This window comes from Myotis lucifugus, unplaced genomic scaffold (assembly GCF_000147115.1).
Source record: "Myotis lucifugus unplaced genomic scaffold, Myoluc2.0 scaffold_12, whole genome shotgun sequence".
In the NCBI taxonomy this organism is placed as follows: domain Eukaryota; kingdom Metazoa; phylum Chordata; class Mammalia; order Chiroptera; family Vespertilionidae; genus Myotis; species Myotis lucifugus.
The window spans coordinates 13,851,076-13,874,019 of record NW_005871060.1 but is presented as its reverse complement, the minus strand read 5'-3'; the positions used below and the strand labels follow the sequence as shown (position 1 = coordinate 13,874,019).

At 38.7% G+C, this 22,944-nt stretch overlaps 1 protein-coding gene across 8 annotated transcripts in view; it reads right to left on the bottom strand.

Moving 5' to 3' along the window:
• Positions 1-22,944, bottom strand: part of PDLIM5 (PDZ and LIM domain 5) — a 210,703-nt gene that overhangs the window by 184,273 nt on the left and 3,486 nt on the right. For all 8 annotated transcript variants that reach the window (XM_014452092.2, XM_014452094.2, XM_014452095.2 and 5 more), the window contains exon 2: positions 21,688-21,821. In XM_014452092.2, the coding sequence (XP_014307578.1) occupies positions 21,688-21,783 (96 nt within the window). In that variant the 5' untranslated portion in view covers positions 21,784-21,821. The remainder of the gene's footprint in view (positions 1-21,687; positions 21,822-22,944) is intronic.

Genomic DNA, 22,944 nt, shown 5'->3' with positions numbered 1-22,944 from the left:
AATGATGATAAAATAAAAACACTTTGAAAAACTGCCCCTCCCCAAGAAAATATTTAGCTATTTTTATTTAAAAATTGAACAGAAACACAATCCCAGTGACTGTAAAAGAAGCCAAGAAGATTGGACTATGGTTACTGAAAGGGCGAGAGCTAGGCCCTCCACCTTGCCCCAGGGTAAGGGCTATGCCCTCCACCTTGCCCCAGGGTAAGTGCTCCATCTTACCTTGGCCACGTGCTTGGCAAGGAGCTTCTTCCCGGAAGTCTAAGCCTCTGCTAGCCACACCCAGGAACAAGACACAGACTTGTGTCTGGCCAATCGGCAGAGCACAGTCCTTTCTCCTCCCCTTCCTCCAACTCCCCCTATATAACCCGTCTCCACACAGAGTTATCTCTCTCTGCTTCCTGTCGCTGTGTCGGCAAGGTGGGGGAGCCGAGCTAGCTCGAATAAAGACTCTTACGCTTTTGCATCGGACTGGCTGGCTCCCTGATGTGGTTTCTTGGGGATCCTGAAATCTGGGCATAACAGTTACTAGATCACCTGATAAGTTAGCTGACTTCAAAAAGTCATTCCTGCCAAGTTTAAATGAAATGTTTTAATGATAATCCATTGTATTGAGACCAAAGCTTCCCAGAAAATGTTTCTGAAAACAAACCTTAAAAGGTTATTTCAAATATTATTTGACAAATCCCTAAATATAACTAATCATTTCACCTTTTAATATGCCTCAACAGTGTACACGTTACTTCAGTGATTATGCAGATACTAAAATTTTTCAATCTCTGTTATAAAGCTGAAAAATAAGAGTTAAGCCAAAATCTTAGAATAAGGACAAAAATAATTTTTGTTTCGCCTTACATAAAAGTGAATATTATTGAAAGGGTGATGGCAATGAAATTAAATAGTTACTACTCCATAAAATATATCATCAGATTATATTTAATCTGATCCCACCTCTCATTATAACCAATTACTCTTCCTACAAAAGTAACCATAGTAAGAATACAAATACTCATTATTTATTACATGTTAAATCTTTACTACTACTAAGGTCCTGAATAAAATAACACTGCAATGAGTTTTCAGTCTTCAGAGAAAGTAATTGCCTGTACCACAGTACCCTGGTACTGTGTTCCAAAATCCAACAAAAAAATCTAAGTTGACAAGGTCTTATTTTAATTTCAAGGCAAAACGTTTCTGTCCTATCAACTAATCTACTGTAAATTTCAATATTGGGAAATAACTACCCTTAAATCTCTAAAAACATCTTCCACCACTCTCCCCCTATTAGGCACTTGAAACTTGCTCTTCCTCAAACATGCCACACAAATGCTCATCTTAGGGTTTTCACCCTCTGCACCAAAAGTTCTTCCCCCACTTCATCCAAGTCTCTGCTCAAATGTCACCTTATCTGTGATGCCTTGTTTGCTCATCTATAAATTGGTAACCCCTATTCACCCACCACTCCCTTTCCCTGTACTTTTTTGTTTTGCCCCTTACTATTTATCACCAGCTATTTTTATTTGTTTACTTCTTCACTCACCTAAAATACAGGTCTGAGAAAGAATAGACTTTGTTTCATCACACCATTATATCCCCAGTGCCTAGCACAGTGCCTGGCATATAAAAGATGTTCAATAAATGTTTGTGGAATAAGCAAATAAATCAATGAGTGAACAACAATTTACGTTTATTTGTATCACTCAAGTTCTGAGTAGTTAAATTTTATATTTCATAAAAATTATAGAGCTTGTAAATAGTGTGATCACATACAGATCTGCTAACTTTGTATACAAATGACTACATTTGGGTCAGGCAGCCATCCCAGGTCCAGTTGGCTATGGCCAGAGAAGCATGAGGGCAAGATAAGGAGCACTCAGACCTACACATAAAGGCTATTGATGTTACAATAATTCCTAGAAAGAGACAGTTCAAATGACAGACACAGTGCTTGGCTTGTCTCCTCTATATTCCACTTACAAATTTTCTCTTATAATCACATGTACTTTTCAATGGAAAAGAAAATTGTTCCCTAGAGCAAGTGTCTCTCGCCTGCAATATAGTTTCTCATGTCACTTTTAAAAAGTTTAAAAAATAACACATAGTGAATGGCAATTAGAGGTACTACTGGTACTAACCATCCTTTCAAATCGTTTCAAATTTATGCCAGGTCATGACAGGTGGAAGAAGAAAATGCCCTATTCATTCAACAAATATTTATTATGTACCTTCTATTAAAAAAATATGCTTAGTGAAATAATTCTAACTACAGGGTCTGTGTATGTTACGTGTGCCTGCATGTGTGTATGCACACACTGAAGGATGTTTCAAAAGAATCCTATATAAAAACCTACAAAATGAAAACCAGAATTTGGATTTTGAAGATGAAGTTATCTAACAAGGAACAGATCTTAAAATATATTTTTACAATACTTATTACTATAAGGTAACCTTTATTATTAGGTAAACTTCACTGAGTACTTCTATGTGCCAGATACTTTACATGTGTCAATTTATTTAAACCAACAATACTATGATGTAATATTATTTTTACCTTCATTTGGCAGTTGAAGAACCTGGGGCACATTTGAGTAATTTGTCTAAATATACAAATAACTAGTAAATTACAGAGCCAGGATTCACACCAACATATTGAGCTCCAGAGCTTATACTTGTAATAACTACAAAAACAGCACATAGAATAGTGTCCACTAAAATCATAATCTTAAAATAGTATGTTGGAAGAAAATAACCCTAAAAGAATCACTGTAAAAAACTAAAAAATAAAAAAAAGAATACTAATATATTAGCTTTGATAATACAGTGTTCACAGATGTTTGACCACTTATCATTTTATAATCACAAGGGCCTGAAGAGTTTTTTTAAGGCTACATGTTAATTGCCATTAGAGTACTTTAAATCTTAAGATAAAGTCATTGAGAAAACTCTATCTGTGAAATAACTATTCATGGTGTCATATAGATGGCTAGATTTATCGAGATGATCACTTCGTAAGTTATATAAATGTCTAATCACTAGGTTGTACACCTGAAACCAATATAATATTATAAACTATAAATGAAAAATAAAAAAATAATTTTAAAAGAAAATTAATCCAAAAAAAGAAATAAGCTATAGCTAAAGTAATATTACTTTTATACTAGTATATTATTTTTTAATATTTAATATAGATAATTCTTAAATTGGTTATAAAGCATTATTTTGCAACTATACCCCCAAAATCATAGGCAAACTTTTTTTCTCCTGAATTTATAAAAGCTGACCTTAAATCTGAAGTTACATCATTTGCTATGGCATTATGATTTATTACAGCAGACCTGCAGCTGTATAAGATATTGATGACACTTTTATCCATTAACAATAGGTTTAGGCATGAAAATCTGATAATACAGAGTCAATTGTCAGCCTTCCCTTATTAGATGTTAATCTGCTCAAATACCTCTCTGAAAAGTTCAGAAATGAAAAACATTAAATCTCATAAATTCCCTCCACTTGAAATAATAAGAGGGTCGAAAACATAACTTTTGGCAGTGGGTGCATTAACCAATCAATAGGCAAGAACATTCATTTTAAGAATAGACACATTTTAAAATCTTTTTCAGCTCAACTTATCTGACCTAGAATAAACATCCTAACACTTACATCATCTTTGAGGCACACTCGAACGAAAGCGCTACCAGCATAATTTGTAAACAACTCCTGAATGTGTACGCAACATTTCTTTATTAAAGTAGAAAAGGTCATAACATCACAAGGAAATGAAAACAGAAGCCATCTGGGATACAAGCTGCTTCATAGAGCGATAATAAGAAAATCTTGAGGAGAACAAAATAGAAAAAATGTAATCAGTGGATAAACAATAAAAAATAATCATGTGTGTGATTTAATTATATATAACTTTTTAAAACAAACAAACAATATTAAAATGGGTAAATTACTTCCAAATAGCCATATTGGAAGGCTATATGGTTATTCCTTTGCTCAAAAATTTTTTTAATTTTTTTTAATTCTTCCACTGAAATGCCTACCAAAACTAATTTAAAAACACACCAGTCTGCAGATATGGTAAAAATCACAATAGCAACCCACTCTCTCTAGAGCAGTGATGGGTAACGTCCAGCCTGCAGGCCTGCAATCATGTGGTCTGGCCCTGCCAAGCCATTAGAGGTGAGTTAATTAAATGTTTGACCAAATATCTCAGGCTAATTTTTCAGTTGATAATTTTGTATGGCCCGAGAATGATGTTATAAATATCCAAACAGCCTTTGGCAGAAGAAAGTTTCCCCACGCCTGCTCTAGAGGAATCAAAAGCTCTCTCAAATCCCAAGAGTTTTCCCACCATCACCCCAATGTTATCTTCCTCACTACCTCGAACCTCCTTCTCTCATGTCACTGTTTTGGTAGGCATTTCAGTGGAAGAACCAGATATACTTCCCTTCCCTAATGTCACTGTTTTCCTCCTTGCTCACTGCACTCCTGCCACACTGGCCTCCCTTCTATTCCTTGAACACACTAAACTCTTACCTATCTCAAGGCCTTTGCACTTACTGTTCTCTATGTCAGCAATGCTGTTCTACTTGTTCTTTCCATGACCAAGGAGTCAAGGCTTCTTAATCTTGTTAAGTCAATGTTGCCTCCTCAGTCAAAACAGCCTGTCTGGACCAACCAATCTAACTAAAACCTCTATATCCCCAATACACTAATCCTGATACTCCAATTATTCCCTTGCACATTACCTTATTAAAACTGCATTGCTTATTTATTTATAAACTAGAGGCCCAGTGCACAAAATTTGTGCACGGAGGAATAGGGAAGGTCCCTCAGCCTGGCCTGTGCCTTCTCACAATCCTGGACTGCTGGCTCCTAACCGTTTGCCTGCCTGTCTGCCTGATCACCCCTAACTGCTCGCCTGCCTGCCTCATCGCCCCTAACTGCTCGCCTGCCTGTCGGATCACCCTTAACCGCTCAATTGCCTGCCTCATCGCCCCTAACTGCTCACCTTCCTGCCTGACCGCCCCCACGGCTTTGTCCGGAAGGATGTCTGGAAGGACATCCGGAAGGTCATTCGGCTGTCTGGTCTAATTAGCATATTATGCTTTTATTATTATAGATTTGTAAGGCATCAGTCCTTCTTACTAGAATATGAGGTCCATAACACTAAGAGCTTGTTATTTATTTAGTGTCATTATTGAGCACCTACCATAAGCTCAATATTGATATCAGTGCCTAAATCAGCCGTGGGCAAACTACAGCCCGCGGGCCGGATAAGGCCCGTTTGAAATGAATAAAACTAAAAAAAAAAAAAAAAAAGACCATACCCTTTTATGTAATGATGTTTACTTTGAATTTATATTAGTTCACACAAACACTCCATCCATGCTTTTGTTCCGGCCCTCCGGTCCAGTTTAAGAACCCATTGTGGCCCTCGAGTCAAAAAGTTTGCCCACCCCTGGCCTAAATCAATATTGAGCATATGGTAGGTGCTCAATAATGACACTAAATAAATAAGTCCATGCCCAGTTTAAGTACAGAAAATTCTGTCTGCCACTGCTACTTGTGTCTCCTCCATGGATTCTACAGAGCTAGTCTGGAATTTCCCTGCTATCCTTAAAGGGGCTGAAAAATCAAAGTACACATTACCTTATGGTCTTTTCCTATATCTGAATACTTAAATGTCCTCTCCTACTACCAAGCTCCTTCCTATATATCCTATCATTTCCCATGTGCCTCTGTGTCAGAAAATAGAGAACCACCCTCAAGGCCTAGCACACAGTAAGAGATCAATAAATGTGTTGACTACACCTTCTCCTCTCAGATTTGTGGCATAAGTCATTCAGAAGGGTAGCTGTTCCAAGAATTTACCCATCTCTCCTAAAATAATGATAGTAAAATCTCCAAAAACTAACCTTGAATAACACCTCAATTATCTGTTTCCTGAATTTCTTTCCATGAGGTTCCTTATCTTTCATGCATACAATGCAAACTCAAGCGCGTGCAACACACACACACACACACACACACACACACACACACACACACACTTGCCCCTCTTAGGCTCTATTACCATATATGTCCAGACAAGTCTGAGTTGGCACATGTATAAAGCATAGGCTAGTTTTCGTTTTCTTTCTCTTTTTAAATAGAATACATACATACTGCAAAAATTTCAAACAGTATAAAAGTAGACAGAGAAAACAATGAAAGTTCCATCAAGCTCATTGCCCAGAGCAGATTCTAAATCCTGCACTTCAGTCACACAAAAAATTAGTTTTCTTACTACAAACTGTATTTCTGCATTGGGCTTAATATATCTAACATTTCAGTTCTAGGAGTTATAAAAAGACATTTAAAAACTGACTTTGGTACTTTTAAAGGCAAATGCTAAGGGGCACATTCCTATAATGTGTCATGATTGAAACATAAAGAAATAGCTTCCAATAGAATATCCACAGGTCTCGAATGAAAACATAGCTCAGTCACCTATTTGAAAAGCTATCATGTGACAGGGTCATTCTTTGTTGTGCATGACACTAAAGGACAGAAGTAGGACCCTTGGGTCAAATATACAGAAAACAAATTCTAGGTGACTTGTGGAAGACTACCTTGGAAGCATGGAGCTATCACACAATGTAACCTCTGGGGCATTTTTCCTAGAAACTTAAACTCTCAATGAAATTAAAAAACAAAGAAAACCAAAATGTTTCATCAGTTAATTCTAACTATCAATCATGTAAATTAACAAAGCGAATGTAGAAGAAACTCGATTGCAATTGCCACCATTTAGTCTCTGTTTTTATTATGATAATCGGTCAACACTTACTGAAGAGTTACTGGGAATTCGAATATGATCTTGAGTAAATAAGACCCAGAGTGTAGGGCAGTGATGGCGAACCTATGACACGCGTGTCAGAGGTGACACGCGAACTCATTTTTTTGGTTGATTTTTCTTTGTTAAATGGCATTTAAATATATAAAATAAATATCAAAAATATAAGTCTTTGTTTTACTATGGTTGCAAATATCAAAAAATTTCTGTATGTGACACGGCACCAGAGTTAAGTTAGGGTTTTTCAAAATGCTGACACGCCGAGCTCAAAAGGTTCGCCATCACTGGTGTAGGGTCTATTTTTCCTGGTGAGACATTCATGATTTAACAAAGTATACAACCTATTTATATGTATCTATGTGTTGTTAAGCTGCACTGCTGTGAAAGCTAATATGAGAGCAAAAATTTTAACTGATCCCTGGTCCATGGACTTAAAAAGACTGTTGACTAGTTCTTTTTAACTTAAATGTTACCAATTTAGCCTAATAATGAGGTGTGAGCCCTAGCTGGTTTAGCTCAATGGATAGAGTGTCCGTCTGTGGACTGATAGGTCCCAAGTTCGATTCCAGTAAAGGGCACATGCCCAGGTTGTGGGCTCGATCCCCAGTGGGGGGCATGCAGGAGGCAGCCGATCAATGATTTTCTATCATCATTGATGTTTCTATCTCCCTCTCCCTCTCCCTTCATCTCTGAAATCAGTAAAAATATTTTTTAAATAATAATATAACAATAATGAGGTGTGAAACAAAGCATAGTATAGTCAAAGATTTCTCCATAAGTCTTTGGTAAATTTAACACTCATTATTAAATGATAATAGTATTACCAACTTCAAAGTCCTCTAAATTTTCTGTCACAAAAATACAGCACTGTAAATAGACTAAAGCCTGATATCACATATTATTAAAACTGACATTTATTTCCTTAAAGGATTCTACCTACAGTGACTGCACAATGAGAAATAGGAAAAGACTGGTGGTTGGAGCAAGCAGATCTGTCACATTTAGTCAATGACAGTTCCATTGTAACTTAGCCTTAATCTTTTTGCTGAAATGATCTAAGTAACAAAGATCCATAATAAAAATATTTTTTTGAATCAAAGCTACATATGGTTCCCAAACCTTAGTGTACAAATGGAACTAAAATGGTACATAAGAAACATCTAGAAAGCACGTAAGAATCCCTAAACATACTGAATTCAAAGTCTGGAGCCTGGAATCTACATTTTTAAAAATCTCATTGATGATTCTGATGATTAGCTTGAAACCCAGTCATATTTTTTTCTTAATAATCTCAATTATTTCCATACATTCAAGTCTTTGATTCCATAGCATGTGTTCTCTCTTTAAGAAACATACACACAAACCTGACTGTCAGTAGGGAAAACTTTCATCTATTCCCAGAAAACAGAGTGTACTGGTTAAGAGCATTATTTATTATTAGGGGTCCAGTGAACGAATTCGTGCACCTTGAAAGAAATCGTGGGCCACGAGGCTGCAGTAGGCACAGGGGCGGGTCTCAGCCCTTCCTCCATGCCCCTGCCCGGCCCCTCTTGCCACGCCCCCCCCCCCCCCCAGTCACCTGTCTGCCAGCAGCCCCGCTTGCACCCACTGAAAGTGTGAAGTAACTGGGGCCAGTGCCAGCAGCGGGTGTGAGCGGCAGCTACTGCCCCGATCGCCCCTCAGGAGCAGGGGGAGGTTGGGAAGCCCTCAGGGGTGATCAGGCTGGCAGCCACCACTCATATCCGCTGATGGCGCCAAGTGATCGGGACCGGTACCAGGCACCGGCAGCGGCTCCAGCACGGGCAGTGGGTGTGAGCGGCAGCTCCAGCACCGGCAGCAGGTACGAGCAGGGCCGTCACCGGTGGCGGGTGCAAGAGGCAGCTGCCGGTCCCGATCTCCCCTCAGGAGCAGTGGGAGGTAGAGAAGCCCTGAGGGGCGATTGGGGCCGGCAGCCGCCACTCACACCTGCTGACAGCACCGAGCAATTGGAGCCGGCGCCAAGCACTGGCAGTAGGTGCGAGCGGTGGCTCTGGTGCCAGCAGCAGGTGCGAGCAGGGCTGGTGCTGGCAGCAGGTGCAAGCGCCAGGCGGGACCTCAGCGCACAGGAGCAAAGAATTTTCAGTAACCCCAGAGGCTCACCCCAATGACAGCAACTGGTGCCTTGCCTTGGTCTGGCGGCCCCGTTCACCTACTCCACCATCCCGCTATGGCCGACACCCACCATGTTCCACGCACGTCCCCTGGTGGTCAGCGCATGTCATAGCGACTGGTTGTTCAGTTGTTCCGCCGTTCAGTCTATTTGCATATTAGCCTTTTATTATATAGGAGGATTACTCAGTTTGACTGGTTTTCGAACCCTAAGCCTAACCAACTACTAGTTGTGTACAACTTCAGACATGTTTTTTAACTTCTCTGTTTCTCAATCCTCATCTGTAAATCGGAGATTTAAAATCTTACTCCCTCAGAGCGTTGTTATGAGGATTCAAACATGTGCAAATACCTAGAGCAGAGCCTAGACCAGCCGTGGGCAAACTACGGCCTGCGGGCCGGATCCAGCCCGTTTGAAATGAATAAAACTAAAAAAAAAAAAAGACCGTACCCTTTTATGTAATGATGTTTACTTTGAATTTATATTAGTTCACACAAACACTCCATCCATGCTTTTGTTCCGGCCCTCCGGTCCAGTTTAAGAACCCATTGTGGCCCTCGAGTCAAAAAGTTTGCCCACCCCTGGCCTAGACAATAATAAGGGATCAATAAATGTTAGCATATTTCCATTTTTATTATTTAACATAGGAAAGAAAGGAGATCTAAGTGAGCTACAGCAGTCAAACATTACAAAGAACACCTGGTATATGAATGTGCCTTGAAGGATGGACAGGGCTTTAGAGATGATAGGAAATAAAGGTACTATGCATAAGAATAAAGAGATCAAGAACTTCAGGGTTCAAATTGGGCATTTCAGACTATAAATTCAGTTGTATTAAGTAGGCCTATTTATATGCAGCCCAAATGCCAGACTGAGAAGTTAAGCAATAACTCAACAGATAACAGGAAGCCCTTATAATTCTTAAATAGGGTAGTAATGTATTGAATGTAGGATTTTATAACCCCTGCCTGGGCAAGGTGCCAGCTTGAGGATGAGGAATTAGCCTAAGGAGGAGATAAGCCATTGAGGAAGTTTAAAGACACCTTTGCTTGTTAAAATATCAAAGTATCACACTGAGAATTGGATGCCAACATACTAGAATCTTCCAGAATAGATAAAGGTACATATAAACAGAAATTCGTAGTACAAAAAGATCAAAAGAACCATCTGTAGACTACCTGGAAGTTAGCAACGTAGAGATATTTCAGGAGAATGTCCAAAATCATGAAAATTACATATGTAACAATACTTGTATTTATAAATTTTTCTCTCCAGAACATCCCTAAGCGTTCGTAAAGGATAAAGCATTTTTTTTTTCCTAAAGGACATTTGCCCTCCAGCACCTTTTCTCAAAAAGAAAAATACTTTCAGAACTCATCTATAATTTCTTCCAGCTACCATTATACAACCTTACTAATTTTATTTTTATTTTTACCATCTCTAAATGTTAACAATCTCAAAAATCATTTTAGAAATACTATCCTAATTAGCTTTTCAATGGAACCAAATCACAGCTAAATCCCTGATGGAATCAAAATGGCATTCAATTGTTAATTCGTTAAAATAACCACTTCTTTTGATAAATTAAAATTTCCCCAAGACAATTATCATGAACAGTGACTACTGGTAAAACAAGGTAAAAATTCTTATTTAGTTCCAAGCTCTTCACATATTTAAAAATTTACAGCAACACACTACAGGAAAATTCCTCCTTCATTTTATCCTAATTAGCTTTTCAATGGAACCAAATCACAGCTAAATCCCTGATGGAATCAAAATGGCATTCAATTGTTAATTCGTTAAAATAACCACTTCTTTTGATAAATTAAAATTTCCCCAAGACAATTATCATGAACAGTGACTACTGGTAAAACAAGGTAAAAATTCTTATTTAGTTCCAAGCTCTTCACATATTTAAAAATTTACAGCAACACACTACAGGAAAATTCCTCCTTCATTTTTTTTAAGATTATGTGCTCATTCTGTATAATAAAAGCTTAATATGCAAACTGCCCCCTCAACGAGGAGTTCAACCGGGAGTTTGACCAGGGGGCGGGGCCAGCCGGCCAACCATCCGTGATCCCTCCCCTCAGTCCACCCCCAGTGGGCCCCCCACCCCAATCAGGAGTGGGGCTGGCTGGCCAACTTCCCACATCCCCTCCCCCCAGCTGATTGGGCCGGGCCAACCAGACCCCACCTGTGCATGAATTCATGCACTGGACCTCTAGTATATCCTATATAATAAATAGGTAATATGCAAATTGACTCTCACACCCTTGCATCACAAGATGGCCACCCCCACGTCATCACAAGATGGCTGCCCCCACATTGTCACAAGATGGCCAGCAGGGGAGGGCTGATGGGGGTGACCAGACCTGCAGGGGAGGGCAGTTGGGGGCAATCGGGCCGGCAGGGGAGCGGCTAGGGGGTGATCAGGCTGGCAGGCAGAAGCGGTTAGGGGCAATCAGGCAGGTGAGTGGTTAGGAGCCAGCAGTCCTGGATTGTGAGAGGGATGTCTGATTGTGAGGGATGTCTGATGCCTGATCCCTGTAGGAACAGGCCTAAACCAGCAGTCGGACGTCCCCTGAGGGGTCCCAGATTGGATAGGGTGTAGGCTGAGCTGAGGGACACTCCCCCCCCCCCAGTGCACGAATTTTGTACACCAGGCCTGTAGTATATACATATACACAAATACACACACATACACATCTCTCCATATACAAAAGCTTAAGCAACCATTATGACCAAACGACCAGAACAACTGGTCAACCAGTTGCTATGATGCACACTGACCACCAGGGGGCAGATGTTCAACGCAGGAGCTGCCCCCTGGTGGTCAGTGAGCTCCCACAGCCAACCTCCCACGGCCCCTCCCCCCGGCTAGCCGGCCCCCATTGGCCCCTGGTGCTAAACCATTCGTAGAGACCTGCTTCTGGGTCGGGGTTTCATACATAGCAAAGCAGCTCCCTCACTGAGATCTATTCAAAATCAGCCCTCAACACAAGGGTTTGTCTCACTTCTGTCCTCTCCCTTCCCTGGGGGCCACCCATCTGCCGCAGTGGCGGCGAGGGAAGGAGGAAGGTGGGAGGCGGGGAATCGTGCAGTGGCAGGGCGCCGACAGCGTCCGTTCCTCCCGCACCCAGCCCGGCGACTGTTGCCTCCTCTCCCGACCCCACTGGGGCCCTCAGGCCCAGCTGGGTTGAGGAACCAGGGATGGGTGGTGGTGGACACGGCCCCTTACCCAAGGGGGCTGAGGGCCAGCTCCCTCCTTGGGGTTGGCGGCCAACCTCCCACGATCCCTCCCCCGGCCGGCCAACCTCCTGCGGTCCGCCCCCCTCCCCACTCCATGCACGAATTTGTGCACTGGGCCTCGTGTGTGTGTGTGTGTGTGTGTGTGTGTGTGTGTGTGTGTATGTGTATTTTTATTCCAGAGAGGAAAGAAATAGAAACATCAATAAGAGAGAATCATTGATCAGCTGCCTCCTGCATGTCCTCCATTGGGGATCGAGCGCACAACCCAGGCATGGTGCTCTTGACCAGATTTGACCAGGGACCTTTCAGTCCACAGGCTGACGCTCTATCCACTGAGCCAAACGGCTAGGGCCTCCTTCATTTTTAAGCACATAATATACAAACATCCTGGTATTCTCACTCTTTTTGTCATCAAAGTTAACAACATATACCTCTGCTGCTTACACCCAGGTAAGATGAAGAAATATACTGTGCCACACTTTAGTACACACCTTCACAATGTGTGACTCACTATGCTACAGAACACTATACAAACCTTTGTGATTTCATTTAAGCTCCACTAACTAATAAAGGTTGACATGAAAACACAGTGAGGCTCCTAAGGGTGAATTTCACTGTCTCAGGACCATGCCTCACCATGGCCAGTCTCTTTGCCACATCATTGAGAGGGAGCTAGAGAAGAGTGGGATTCAAAGTTACACACAAATCAATTTATTAAATGTAATCTGCTAAATTTTTCATAAAGTCTACAACAGGGCAGTATGCCAAAAAAAAACACAAAAAAGTCTTTCACCATGTTATTGAAAGTAATATATTAACAGAAAGAAAAAAAATCCATTTTGAAATAGAAACAAATTATAGAGGTATTTATTAACCAAAGCTCTGGGTGAAAAAGTTCAAATAATAGCAACCCTATAAATTAATAAAATCATTTAAAAGCCATCACACTTTTATTTTGTGTATTCTCAGGCAAAATGGAAAACAATGAACCACTTAAAAACATAAGAGTCTTTGGTAGACTACCTGTAACTAAGACCTACAAAAAGGAGAAAGATGGAAATAGGCCCATCTGATTGGAAAAGATCAAAGTCTGTTGAAATGTGTGCTAGCACAGGTATGAGGAAACCAGCATTCTCATATTGTGGGTAGGAGTGTCTCTATAGAGATATTTGGCAATATCAATCAAAATTACAAATGCAAACAGCCCTTTAAGCAATTCCATTTCTAGGAATATATCTGACAGATATCTCATGTACATGCAAAATATATATATCTGCAAAAATGACACATATATATATAATTGCTCATCAATAAAAACTGGTTAAATAAATCATGATAAAGCCAAATACAATGTAGCTGTACAAAAAAAAGATATATTTACTGATTTTGAGTTAGTGAAAAAAGCAAAATGCAAAAATGTAAGTATATTTTTGTTGAAAAGCTGGGTGGTGAGAATATATATGCATTTACATATACTTATACAAATTATTTCTGGAAGTACACACAAGAAGCTGGTAACACTGGTTGCTTCCAGGAAGAGGAAGTGAATGGCAGGGCAATAGGAGACCTGTTCCTGTAAACCATATTGTATCTTCTGAATTTCAAACCATATGAATGTCTTACCTAAAGAAAAACATAAATTAATCAAACTTTAAAAGGGAAAAGGGAGAAGGGTTAAGATTTCTTAAGTAATAAATCTGACCCAGCAAACCACTGTTCCCATTTTGACCTTTTTTAAATTGCCCCTTTCTCTTCTCCTTCTGTCTAACTTGTTCTTTTTCATTCCCTCCTGTCAACTGTCCCAGGTAATTTTAGTCTTCTCCATTCAGACCTATCAGGGACATTTGCTGCCACTGCTTAGCCCAGCTGGGAGTACTATTTGCCAACAAGGTTGATGAACTTTGTTCCAGTAATTCTAACACAAAATGGGCAACAACATCAGCTGTAAAAGAGATCTGAGTATTTACAGAAGGGTAGATAACTCCACTTATGCAACAGAAAGAAAAAAAATAAGTTGAGGGAAGAAGGGAAAGTGACTAAGATTTGAGAGACTTAGTTTTTTTAGATATATATATATATATATTATTGATTTCAGAGAGAAAGGGAGAGGGATAGAGAGATAGAAACATCAATGATGAGAGAGAATCTTTGATTGGCTGCCTCCTGCCCGCCCCCTACTGGGGATCAAGCCCACAACCCCGGCATGTGCTCTTGGCCAGAATCGAACCTGGGATCCTTTAGTCTGCAGGCCGACACTCTATCCACTGAGCCAAACCAGCTAGGGCTAAGAGATTTAGTTTTAACAATATTATAAAAAATTCTTCCAAACTAATTTTAAACGCTCATTCAATATTATCAAGTCCACTCATAAATATTACCTAAAAAAATCTTAATGAAAAGTGACTTTTCCACTCTGTAATTAAAATCTAAACTTACATTCCCAGAAGGGCTATAGAGTGGCTCTGCACCTAGAATACCTAAATCAAGGGTCATCATGGTCACAGCTCATTAGATGCTTAAACCAATGTTTTCTCTTTTCATTTCCATTATTATGTCACGTGTTTGCAAAGTATACACAGGGGATGGGCAAAAGTAGGTTTACAGTTATAATACAAATAATGCAATAAATAATAATACAAGTTTAAACTGTTTCATGTACTCACAACTGTTTACCTACTTTTGCCAATCTCTATATATTAAATATGCTAGAGTTTTGTTTTGTCACTTTATATTATATACTCATTATTTCTCATCTCTTCCTTGTCCAGAGCAATATTTGCCTCTGGCTTAACTAACTCATATCAGATTTCTCCTCCATGCAGTTGTAACTGGGGGAAAAGGTCATGACTGATCCTGTAGAAATGGGAATCTGGGTAAGACCTACTGCAAACATGATGTTCTGGACAGTCACCTCGTTAACTGTATATTCACACTGCAGCCTGACCAAGAACCATTATTTTAAAAAGCTCTTTGCCTTGAAAGTTCTGAAAAAAAACTGATAAGAAAGTAAGTCTATAGGCTTCAGTATTCTGTTTTAGTAACTAAATATTATATTAACTAAATAATATTCATAAGTGGATGAATAGGGTATATGAAACTCTCCTTTGCTAAAAACAAAAAGAACAACTGAAATAAATAAAATCTCCTTTGCTTAGGTCTAAAATGCTGTTATTATTTTTTTTATCTTTATTGTTGAAACTAATGCATATGTCCCCTTTTTTAAAGTGCTATTCTTACTTCACCCAATCTCTACAATATTGTTTCCTTTAGCAGATTCAAAAGTCCTGCATGCTAGTAAAATTCCTCTCATTTTAACAAATAACTTAAAATATGCTCAAAATTCATTAAACTCTATAAAAGTCCTTTTCCCTGAAACTATTAATTTACAATATAACATAGTGAGAAGATTTTTCATTTCTTTACAAATAACAGACCAGAAAAACATCTTCAGAATTATCTTGACATTCCAGACCCTTTTGATCAGAATGATAGAAAACTGCCACACAAAAGGTAATTAGTATTTTAAAAGCAGAGCGAGCACACTTGTGAAATATATATTGTGAAGTTACACAAACTAAATTATTAACTTTCCAACTTGGCATAATGACAGACTAGTTGGGAGGGAATGTGAAGGAAAATACACAACAGCTTAAAATTAACAATGGGCTCATTTATTCAAGGTAGGATGGTTCTCCCATTTCAGCTTGAGAGGACTGAAAATCTCTTTCTATCCTCCTCTAGGAGGGAAACTCTGCAGCTGGCCCGGCTGGAGAATCACTCAACTATATTCACAGCTTCACTCAGTCAAGGAATAGCAAGAAAAGTCTTCTTCAATTTGCACTGAACCAACACAGAGAAATGTTGACTTCGAAGTGTTCAAATTTCATCCTTCAAGGACCAGTTCAATTCATTTCTCCTGTAGTAAACTGGCCCCCACAAATACAAAAGATCTATGCCCACAGAAAATGAGGAACACTTATCTGTATCTTTGCCATTTCATCAAACACTGTCTTGTGACAGGTCTTAGGACACTGTCTAGTACTGTACGTATTTCTTTTCTCTCCAACCTTTGTATGCTCCATTACTTCAATGGCTTCTAGGAAGTATTCCTTTAACTGCTGGTTAAATGAATTCCCAGCAAAATATTTCAGGCTGTGTCTTTCTCTGTTCTATGTCACACTCCCAAACAGGAATCCATACTCCAGGAAACAGTAAATATCTCCTGCTGTTCAAATCCAACTAAAATCGAGTCGAAGCTGGTAACATTTGATGCTCCCCTAACTCTTGAGAATCAGTTATTATTTGAGTATTAAAATGCCTGACCTCTCTGTACAGCAAAAGAAACCATCAACAAAGTGAAGAGAGCCCACTGCATGGGAGAATATATTTGCCAATGATACACCCAATAAGGGGTAAATTTCCAAAATATATAAGGAATTCATACAACTTAACAAAAGGAAGACAAACAATCCAATTAAAAAATGAGAAAAGAACCTGAACCAACACTTCTCCAAAGAGGACATACAAGAAGGAGGCCAAGAGACATGTGAAAAAATACTCAAAGTCACGAATCATCCAAGAGATGCAAATTAAAACGACAATGGGGTATCACCTCACACCTGTCAGAATGGCTACCATCAACAAAACACGACAAGTGCTGGAGAGGATGTGGAGAAAAAGGAACTCTCATGCACTGCTGGTGGGAATGCAGCCACTGTGGAAAACAGTATGAAGTTTCCTCAAAAAATTAAAAATGGAACTCCCATTTGACCCAGTGATCCCACTTCTAGGAATATATCCTAAGAAAACAGAAACACCAATCAGAAAGGATATATGCACCCCTATGTTCATAGCAGCACAATTTACAATAGCTAAGATTTGGAAACAGCCTAAGTGCCCATCAGCAGATGAGTGGATAAAAAAATTGTGGTACATCTACACAATGGAATACTACGCTGCTGTAAAAAAGAAGGAATTCTTACCATTTGCAACAGCATGGATGGAACTGGAGGGTATTATGGTAAGCGAAATAAGCGAGTCATAGAAAGATAAATATCACATGATCTCACTCATATGTGGAATCTAATGAACAAAATAAACTGATGAACAAAATAGATCCAGAGACACAGAACCATGAACAGACAGATGAATTTCAGAGGGGGAGGGAGAGATTACCCAGGAATATTATATGCATACTAGAGACCCGGGTGCACGAAATTCGTGCACAGGGGGTGGGGGAGATGGAAAGTGTCCCTCAGCCCGGCCTGCCCCCTCTCACAGTCCGGGAGCCCTCAGGAGTGGGAGGCAACCCGGTGACCAGGGGAAGGTGACGCCCCCATCACACCTCTGCTGCTGCCACTGCCGGTAGCGCAAACCTCGGCCGGTCCTGGTTACCTGCACCTCTGGCGGCCCTGGGTGGCTAGGGAGCTGGGGGGACTGGGGGACTCCAGAGGCAGGCGCCCCAGTGGGGCTGAGGGGACTGGGCGCCACCATCTTGTGGCTGTGGGTGCTGCCATCTTTGAGGGTGTGGCAATTAGCATATTCCCTCTTTATTGGCTATGGGCACCACCATTTTGAGGGCGTGGCAGTCAATTAGCATATTCCCTCCTTATTGGCTGTGGGCACCGCCATCTTTTGAGATGGCATGAGGGTCAATTAGCATATTCCCTCTTTATTAGATAGGATACCCATAGCCTAAGGACACAGATAATAGTGTGGCAAAGGCTTGTGAGATGTGGCTGCAGAGGGGCGGGTGTCCATGGGAGGGGAAAACAACACAGGGGACATCTGTAATGCTTTCAACAATAAAAAATTTTTAAATAATTAATAAAAATAAACAAAATGCATGACCTCATTCTTATCTACTAAAGAAACATTGTAGATGTTTTTATGAAAAAATGGGAGATCCTCAGAAAATCCAAATACTGGCATTTAAGTAAAATACTCTTACTTAAAATACTGCATGTTATTTTCATACATCAGAAAATAACATGCAGCAGAGTACTTCAAGTCTACGATATGGTATTAAAAAGATGTTATTCACAAAAATGTTATTCTTCTTGTAATTCCATCATGAGAAACATCAATTTTCCAAAATATGGTCTTGAATTGTAAAACAGGTCTCCTATTTCTTATAAAATATACTGGCAAAGACCAACAAACCCACACAGCTACAATAAAACCCATCCCCACATTCCACGGTTTCAAGGCAATTCCATAAATGCAGGGTCATAAAAAGAGCCTGCAAACTCCTGTAGCCAGCACTCCATTTTAAGAATAGGAAACTGAAGACAATGGCTCTCATGATGATGCAGTTAATGGCAATCTGAGACTCTCTTAAGAGTTTGCAGAAATTACCAATCTTATCTTAGAAATCAACATACTAAAAGGGAATGCATAATTCATATAATATAGGTGATGAACAAATTTGGGTGAAATATTAAAATTTTTACAGTTCATATGCTTTAAGATACAAGTCATGTTCAGCATATTCATATGCTGGTAACAACAAAATCTCAAGAAAACAGAATGTTCAAGTCCCAGCCAATGGCTTATTTATCTCAAATACATTCCATATCATAGAGTTCAAATGTTATAAGGGAACATAAATAGCCCTTTGTAGTTCAAAATAATAATACCTGACCCAAGGAAAAGCTGTATACTTTTGAACTCTAAAGATGCAGCTTCCTATCTAAGGACAAACTTGTGATTTTTTTTTTTCAGTTCCAACAGACTATAAGGTAAAAAATCATAACTGCTATGTTTCCTACAATTATTGGAGATTTGATGTTTCAAGTCTCTAAATAATTTTTTCTTTTTAATTTTATAATGATATTATGGTAATAGATAACTGAGAAAATACTATGTTCCAGAACTTGCTAAGAATTTCATACACACTATTAAAATAAAAAATCACTAAATTACATGTTTTAAGGCATGCGTTCGGGTTTTAATTGCTTCTTGATAACTATTAATCTGGTGACCACTAAAATATATTACATAAAGGCAGAATAAATATAACCAGAGAAGTAATTAAGATGAGGTGTAACATTAATAATCTTACAATATAAATTAGTTCCTAGGCATACATCTTTATTAGGCAATGTAACTAGGCATGTTTGAACCGCACAAGGGGTTAAAAATAACTACAATGAAAAGCCAACAGCTTAGCAGCACAGTTGAGCCAACATTCCCTTCTCTCCTCCCCCTCCCTCCCCATCCTCTCCAATCCAGAATGAACTGCATGCCCCACTGCACAAGGCCCAAAAAGGTCACAGGAGATGGCAGAGACTTTTGTAAGAGAACAGAAATAACTCAGCAGCTTTGTTACCGTGCTTTCTCTGAATCAGTGTGTTCAAAATCCTTTAATTAGCACTCTGTCTACACAAGGAAAGCATTTCTTCTGTGCCTGGGGAGGGCACATATATATGTACACCGTGTTCTGTTTTATCAGCATCACAAATGGAGCTAGCGCCTCAAACTGTCTGCCAGGGAACTGAAGCACAGAAAACTTTTTAAAAGGCACAGTACCACATATTTACATACCTATTTGCATTTCCATTACCAAACAACAAAGTGATGATTAAGTTTGTTTCATTTAGGTTTCAATTATTTCTGGATTTTTTTTTTCAGCACAAATGGAAGTATTGCTAACTAAAAAACAGTTTTTTTCGTCTATTATCATAAAATAGGATATTCTGTCTTAATATAATGTTAATAGTACATAAAAACACACAGTATTCAAATATTGTTCCTTTCTTCATAATAGATCTTCCTTCAGTAGGAGAAAAAAAATTGCCTAACTCAAACAGGAATAAATCAAAAGACCCATTTCTACACAGATACTGCCCATTTAAAATTTCATCCAACCACAGAGTCTTAAAACTTGCAGGCTGGATTACATGTATGTATTTCCTTGTAAAATCTGAAAAACTGAAATCAAGACAGAAATTAGTGATAAATCAATGACAAGTATTTAAAAATCCACAGCCAAGAAACAAGAAATGATAGCTATTTAAAAATCCACAGCCAAGAACACTTCATTAGTAAGCTGCGATTTGAAGTATTTTAATAGGTACATGTAAGTGTTACAAACTTATTTTTAATCTTTCAAAGTCAAGTTGAATATATATTGTAAGAAGCAGCATGTACATATATGTATACTTATACATGTAATTAAAGAAAATAATAACCTTCTAAATATCTGATTATAGAAACAATCTACTTAAGTTTAAGATAAAATTTATTATTAGGGAGAAGCATAACATAATTGCTTGAAAGCCATCTCTTCCACACATGTCTATTCGTCATATGAACTAATAGACAGTTCTGGACAATGGAAATACCACCACTATTTCAAGTGTAAATTAAACAACTTATCAAAATTATATACATATATATGCAAAACTACGCATATGTGGTATCTGCTGCAGCACTGTTTGTGATAGCAATATTGGAAACGTTATAAATACCCTTCCACAGGTGATGGTTAAATAAATGTTACTCCTCTACAAGAGAATTCTATACAGTTGTTTAAAACACACACAACAAAAAACCCTATTAATAGGGGAAAATCCTATATTAATAGAGAAAGTTCTTCAAGGTAAACTGTTCAGAAAAAAAGCAAGGTATGGAATACGCTACCATATAAGTAAAAGGGGAGTAGATGTTCACATTTATTTGAATATACAAAAAAAAAAACCTCTGGAAATTTATACAAGTAATTAATAGCAATAATTACCTACATGTGATGTAATTGAAATAGTACCTGCCACAGTCAAGCCCTAATAAATGAAAGCTATAATTACTCCCCTCATCATCATCATCAGGAAAACATATCCTTAAAATGTATATACAGAATTCATTCATACTGAGGTAAGCAGCCAAGTCTCAAATATTCATAGACTGACTATCTAGTTGGAGATCCAAGTCTTTCATTTCTTCTTCAAAGGTAAGTAGCTTTGGGCCATTTTACTGTTGGCCATCACCTTCACCAGAAAGTAAGCTGAGGAAATAACACCAAAAATAGTCATTTCATTAATGCTGATCAACAGTTTTTAATAAATAGCTTTGGAACTGAAAGGAACATGAAAAATTCCATTAATACAACCTTCTAATATTACATCTGAAGAAACTAAGATCCAGAAAATTCCCCAAATTAGTTACAGTTCAAAGATCTGAAGTCTACCCCCTAGATAAATGCTTTGCATTTTATCTTTAAGGTGATGAAGGGAAACTGAAAATAAACAAAAATTGAAATCAATTATCCTTGTTAACTTCCCGCCCACTACATCCTTTATTTCAGGTAACTAAGTCTGTTGAGATCAAATCCCATACGCAATTGTAGTAAGTAGAGAACAGGTTATCCAGAGAATTAGTCCTGAGGTTTCCAGGATTAAGCATTGAATAAACATCTGTAATAAAATCTGTAAAGTTTGCTTACACTAGAGATTGTCAGAGGCATGTTGAAATCCTTGCCACCTTGCAGCCGGAAACCCCAAGGAGCTGGGCCAACCAAGGACACACTGTAGTTGCTCATGGTTTTAGTGGTTCAGAGTCCAATCCCAGAGTGTGAAACTGTGAAAAGAAAATCAGATAGTTAAAAAAATATTTACTTGAAGCCCTATTACATATTTAAATGTATTTAATATAAACCCAACTAAATTATGCTCAGTATTTTGTTTTGGAGGTTTGAGGGACTATAGAGCATAAGTCTATATTAAGTTCTCATTTCAGTCTAAGAAAAGGAATATATGACCTAACATACAATTTCTAAACTCACGCCAATTTCCATAGTATAAAAATCCCACATTAGAATATATTTCTAGACACTTGATCAATTTTACAACTGCTACAATCTGTGGCTTCTTACATACAAACGTTAACTCCAAGTACTTTACAACACGGTTATATATAGAAGAAAGAACAAGATTTTATTTCATATTTAATTCAATATGATTTTCTCTTCCCTCTACCTCATGCATTCTTTTGCCTACACTTGGCAAAAGATCTTCAATTTCACTTACTTAAATTCTAAATTACTCTAACATATGAAAAGGACTGCTAATTCATAGACTCTCATTCATGCTTACTAAATTCTTTAAAATTAGTGTTTTTTCATGTACAAAACTATTCTCCCCAATCATAAACTATAACTTGGATTTCCTCTTATAGGAATGTGATATATTCCACACTTGGTGTAACATTTACTTTTTCTTCAGACAGCAACACTCTAGCACAGTGATATTTCAATCAGAACCTTTTTGTTTCTACACACACCTCATCAGGCAAAGTAGAGGGTGAGCATTTACCACATAGTGAGACTGACTAAATGTGGTAAGAGTATAATCTTAATGAATGAAAGGGAATAAGAGCTTTAGAAAAGAAACAGAACTTCATTGCCTTCTTTTTTGTGTTTTGCTGTAAGTGCGCTTATAAGGACTCCCATGGTAGCAAATCTATACTAATAAAAGCCTAGGTGACCGTCATGCCCTCACGTCATCACAAGATGGTGGCCCCCATCTCGTCACAAGATGGCCACCCCCATGTAGTCACAAGATTGCTGCCACAAGATGACCACCTGCATGTCGTCACAAGATGGCCACAACAAAATGGCCACCACAAGATGGCTGGCAGGGAGGGCAGTTGTGGGCAATCGGGCCGGCAGGGGGGGGCAGTTGGGAGCAATCAGGCCGGCAGG